Source organism: Eutrema salsugineum, unplaced genomic scaffold (genome assembly GCF_000478725.1).
Source record: "Eutrema salsugineum unplaced genomic scaffold, Eutsalg1_0 scaffold_3, whole genome shotgun sequence".
In the NCBI taxonomy this organism is placed as follows: domain Eukaryota; kingdom Viridiplantae; phylum Streptophyta; class Magnoliopsida; order Brassicales; family Brassicaceae; genus Eutrema; species Eutrema salsugineum.
The window spans coordinates 15,116,894-15,122,699 of NW_006256756.1; the positions used below are offsets into that span (position 1 = coordinate 15,116,894).

General features: G+C 31.8%; 1 protein-coding gene across 1 annotated transcript; it reads right to left on the minus strand.

Annotated features, from left to right (window-relative positions):
• Positions 1-1,689: 1,689 nt before the first annotated feature.
• LOC18014655 (WAT1-related protein At4g08290) lies at positions 1,690-4,695 on the minus strand. The gene is made up of 7 exons (XM_006397252.2): positions 4,330-4,695; positions 4,148-4,210; positions 3,901-4,017; positions 3,430-3,676; positions 2,360-2,518; positions 2,136-2,287; positions 1,690-2,047 (listed from the first exon to the last, which is right to left on the minus strand). Exons 1-7 carry the CDS (start codon positions 4,521-4,523, stop codon positions 1,831-1,833), a joined length of 1,149 nt encoding a protein of 382 aa, XP_006397315.1. The 5' UTR covers positions 4,524-4,695; the 3' UTR covers positions 1,690-1,830.
• Between the last annotated feature and the right edge of the window lie 1,111 nt (positions 4,696-5,806).

The window sequence follows — 5,806 nt, forward strand, 5'->3', positions numbered from 1 at the left end:
AATGGGACATTGGGGTACGTCAGCTCTGCTGCCTCCTTGTATATTTTATAACACTCAAACAACGCTAGAAACTTAGACATACCGGCAGATGATTTCTCCAGAACCTCCTCAATGTGTCCATTTGGTTTATACATAAGCATCTGTTGATTGGGCAGATGAAATGTTAGCTTCTCAACCGCTATACTTCGATATTGTATTGATATATCCGCCAGAAAGATTCACAGGGTGCAATATACCTATAATAGAAGCACTTGTTTTTATTAGTTCTAAACAGATAAACACTTTCTAAATTTTAAACTGTTGTAAATTTGTAAGTAATTTTGCCAAACCTGCAAGTGTAATGCATTTTTTTATCTCGTTTTGTTTATCTTTTTTTGGCAACACCAGCTTGCACATAATCAGCTCCCATTTGAATTAACATTTTTATCTCGTTTACGTACCCATTTGAATTAAGCTTCAAAGTACTCAGCATCATCATCACCTGTATGTGGTGAAACGACGAAACATGGTTTCCATTAGATTTTTCTTTGATCCCAGACCAGTGAGAAGCAAACTCTGAGTAAACTTCTGGATAATTACAGTTACATTGGAGCCAGCTTGAAAATTGGTTTTCGTCAAACGTAGTTAGTTATTGTAGGGTTTGAAGGGTTGTTGACAGCTACAAAAGCAGAACAATATGTACGTGATTTATATAAGACTATAAAGTATATGTTAATACTTGTTTTGAAAAACATTAGTATATGTTTACCTGATGAATCCATGAGTTTTTAGTTAGAATGAATAAGAAGGAAGAAGTTAAACAATTTTGAAAGTTGTGAGAGAAGTAGAGAAAAGTGGCTGATATTTATACTAAACCATAAGAAATCGAAAACCCTATAAACGTAAGAAATCGTAAACACTATAATAATTAGCAATATTTTATCATATTTTTTTAAACGACATTTCTATAAATTTTTAAATAGACTCTATTTTTTTGTTTCTTTAAACATTTTTGTTAATTTTTTTTTCTAAATTTCGGAAACATAAGAAATGGTAAACACTAAGAGATATAGATTCCTTTTAAAAAAATGTTTTTGTTTATTTTCTTCTAAATTTCGGTTTTATATAATTTTAAAAATGGTTTGATTGACTACGAAATTAAGCATTAAACTATAATAATTTAGACCAATTTATTTAAAGTTTTTTTTACATAAAAAAATAATATGTAATTGCAAAATAGGGTTAAACAGTGTTTTTGCAGCCGAAACTTATTTTAAAACTCATACGTAAGCTAAACACTGTGAAACTCATTGTAAACTTGATACCTAAGCAAATCACTACATAAATAAATATATAGATAGACTGATCAGCTCGTTGCGCATTTTTTATATCATCTGAAAAAAAAAGTTTAAAAATAACATCTGCGTTTTTGTTTCATTTTTTTGAAAAGTTTCTTTAGCATATTTCCTTGTGGATCACACTCTAACAGTTTAATAACACTACGAATGCAGAATCTTTATTTTATTATAAAATTAAATTGGACACTCCTAACTAATATTTCTTATCCTCAAACCTCGTGTTTGTGTGATTTGGACCTGATCAACTATAACTCTTTTTCTTTTCCATTTTTTTTTTTCAGTGATCAACTACAACTAATGGGATTATAAAACAAAAAGAAAAACAAAAAGAAAAGAAAAACCACCGTCAAAACATAATAATAACGTAAATTTATGCCATATAAAATGCACACAATTAAATACATATATGTTCTTATTTTGATCGAATCAAAATATGTATTTTATATGCATACTACAAGACAGAAATTTCGTCCCCGAAAATGTCTTTTTATACTTATTTTCCAGATGTCTGACGGTGCGCCCCAGAGGGAATGGTTATATTGCTGCCATCAGCAAGAGAGGAATCCAATTTGTAGTCCTCTTCAAATTTAGTTCTGATTGGCAGTTCTTGAAGGCTATTCTTCTCAGCTACTCCAGATACTTCATAGTCTTTTCCTTTTCCCCAAACAACCAAATACAAACCCATGGCGATCACTGTCCCTCCAATTACACTGCAACATAAGAAATTTAAGGAACAAATAGACATATTTTATTAAGCTCATAAATAATTGCAATGTGTTTATATATGTTTTTACGTACCACCCGTAATGTATTTGTTCATGAAGAATGAAAGAAGCAAGAAGAGCTACAAGAATCATGCAGAGAGGATTAAAGGCAGTGACGAAAACCGGCCCTCTCGTCCTCATAACCATCCCTTGCACGTAGTAGGTTAAACCGGAGCTTACTATTCCCTTCATTAAATCAAATTTGATTAATACCTTTTTTTCAAGTGATTAGTAGTTACTCTTAAATTTGATAGTTACCGTATAAAGAGGTGCGAAAAGCCTTGCATCCCATCCAACTGCCCATCCACTGGAATGGCGCTCTACCACGAGTGCTACTGCTGTGCTTTGGATAGCGCCAGATAGGCATATTAAGGCTGCTAGTGAAAGATCAGCTGGATACGTCTTAATCGTTATGGACTGTGCATCAAATGTACACATGTATTAAGTATAAACCGACGCTGTATACATAAATCTCTAGGGGTTTCTCTAACAACATATTATTTTTCTTTTAAATGTAATATGCGTATTTGAACTCCGATGGTCCAATAAAAAAGTTTTTATTGATAGGTTTTGTAACAATACTACATTTAATGCTTATGTGATTACGACAAAAAAAATGCTTATGTGATTAGGGCAACGCAAAATATCTAGGACTCATGATCCGATACGATATCTGGAGTTTTCGGATAACTAAAGTTAAAGAGCAAGATACAGTGATCCACTTTCATATAATCATATATAATTTTTATTAAATTATATAAAAAGACATAATATTTTAAAAATCACTTTAAATTATCACTAGTTCAAATATATATTTATAAAAATGGATTATGTTTTGCATAACAAATATGTTCTAAAATCTTGACAAATTCAATTTGAGAAATTTAATATGATACGTTCTATTTCATATTAATTATTTTTATTGAATAATTTCTTTTATTTTATTATTCTACGAAATGAAATTAGCTACTTCTGGCAGATCCTGATATGCGTTGGTATTGACAAATCCGGAATTTTTGGATCCGAGTACTCTAAATTCGAGAGAATCCAATCTGTGCTTACCCATATCCGTATGTATATATATGTAGTTACGTAACTAATATACATGTAATGTTGTAGTTGATATATATGCATGATCTAAGCTATACACATTTTAAGATATCCATATAATCTGCTCTTTTTTTCTTTTAGTTTCTCTTTTTTTTTCTAATTTTAAACCAAAATTATGCACTAAAACTTTCATTCATATATATTATTTGGCTCTGGATTGGTACGCATAAAAACAAAAAAAAAAAAACAAAAAAGAAAGAGGAAAGTAAGGAGCGTACCTGCAAAACATAGAAACAAGACCAAGCAACACAAGCGAGGAGTATCAACAAGGTTCCAGCAACCCAATGGTTGTTGTCTTGTGAACTGTTGCTATGTTCATTGTGTTGATCCATATTTGGGTTAGACCATGGTAAAGGAATAAGCGGACCTTTGTACAATGTCATTACCAATGCCCCTCCAAGAGCCACCAATGTCCCAATGATCTTTGCTTGGCTTCGTGCCTCTACTATCTTCACTTTCTCCATTCTATTTATATATCACCGTTTTTTATATATCAGTTAGATTTAAATATTTTTCTCTAATGACCGCGGAATTTGGACCGAAATCCAGACTATTCTCTTACGTGTCATGTCTACAGTTGCCAAATAAAATTGGAAATCACAATAGAATGACTGAAACTGTTGTCCCCTAACTCTGTAGTGAATCATTTTCTTGAATTGTTTAATATGTGTGTTTGCACCATAGATTACCTAAGAATCCAAGCGATTATGAATGTGACTGAAGGAAGAACGTTCATGATAGCAGATGTATATGTTGCTGATGTCATGTTCATCCCCAAGTAACCAAAACCTTGGTCCAAGATTGGCCTACACACAGGGTCGGTAAAACAAAAGTTTGCATTAAGGGTACTTGTCACTTTATAAAATATCATTCCTCTGTTTTTTATTTTTAGGTTGAGAATTAAGAGTGTTAAAAAAGGGGATGCTTATTTCTCACTCTAAGAAACCGAGTAACACTATTTTCCAGAAAACCGATAGTGTCATCTTTGGCCTCACTTTCCTACAAAATCAAAATCAGTCCGAAGAATAAAGTTTTTAACCCTTATCGTTTAATTATTTTAATCTTTAAACAATAAGACTATTATTAATAATATTATCCAGCATATTACATATACTTACCTTTCAAAGAAGAGTGCAAAAGGTGCAAGAACAAGAGCAGCCACAGCATTACGATACACAATTAGAACGTAACGGTTCTGGCCTTGGTTGAGAGTGGCCATAATGACAATATACGTTCCTGCTGCTCCAAATTGCAAAAATATCATTAATAAATATGGCCTAAAATTTTGAATTGTTGCACCTACACCCTTCATGGTTTAATTGTACTTTTGTTTTGTTTTGTTTTGTTATTGAAAGTTAGATTTTTTTTTTCTGAATCTTTAGAAGAAGCAGAGCTGATAAGAGGAGTATGATGAACGAGTCATCTTATATATATAAAACATCAAAAAAGGTAATACAGAGTTTTGGATAAACATGAAAACTTGTTTTTCCTCCGATCGAGAGTCATGTAGATTAACAAAAGAAAGACAATAAAGTGAACATATATATGAATATGAATATGAATATCTATTAGGCCACGACCAATAGGATACGTTATTCAATAAAGAAAAAGGTAATAATTGCTATTTTGGATTGGTATGGGTTCATTCAAGCAATTGTAAAGCAAACAATATCATATATGGTTTGATGATTCTTTTACTAACACCGTTATCTTCTTCCCCACGTCATAGCTTTAGTTTTAGTTAATTTTTTCTTCTACTTTGCCCAACTTGATTAACACATAAACCGGAAAACTACATGGAAAAGTGTAAGCTACGTGTATGTTTTGCTTAAGTATCCTAAGACTTGACGTTACTCCGAATGTTCGAGCAAAGCCTCATCATGAAGCACGTGGAGATGTAACGTCTTCGGATTTTGAGCAAACCGTTGTAATTTGTTTATCATGTTTGTCCTTTTGTCTGTCTGAAAAGCAGATAATAATAGAAATATGAGATTAGAGATGTTATACGTTATTTCGTTTTTTTTTCCAAATACTTAAGGCTATAATGAATTGTTCTATTAGCCCAATTATCTTTATTGCAAGGAAATGACTTGATCTTTAGGGTGCCGATTCTTAATAGATGATCTATAGATGTCGCTAGACCGCGGTTATTTCTTAGTTCGTCTTAATTTGCAAGTACTTATAAGAAGGAAATGGCGGGATTCAGTCTTAATCAGAGTTAGTCCACATGCTCTCAAAAAGTTAACTTTTTTTTTTAATATTTAAGATTTTAAAATGACAACGAATAAAGTATTATTAAAATAAAACTTAATTAAACACAAAGAATAATATATTTTATTGGATATAGGACGTATCTTTTCTTTAACTCACCAATTCAGAATTTTCAGATGTATTAATAGTGTTAAATTCGAGTGTATTGGATAGCTAGAGACTGTAGCATGTAACAGACGTAGCTCATGGGTTTCTGGCCTAAATGGGCACTACATATGCAAAAAAAAAGGTAAAATCGACCTATATTAGCAACAAAAAATCCCTCTGATATGTAGCGACGTTTTACCAACGGGACAATTATGGATAAAAAATCCGTAATCAACA

Coding starts and splice junctions, on each gene's coding strand:
- LOC18014655 (XM_006397252.2), bottom strand. CDS start 4,523: ATGAAGGGTGTAGGTGCAACAATTCAAAATTTTAGGCCATATTTATTA. Junction 4,211..4,329: donor TTTGCACTCTTCTTTGAAAG/GTAAGTATATGT, acceptor TTGATTTTGTAG/GAAAGTGAGGCCAAAGATGA. Junction 4,018..4,147: donor GTGTTACTCGGTTTCTTAGA/GTGAGAAATAAG, acceptor CCCTGTGTGTAG/GCCAATCTTGGACCAAGGTT.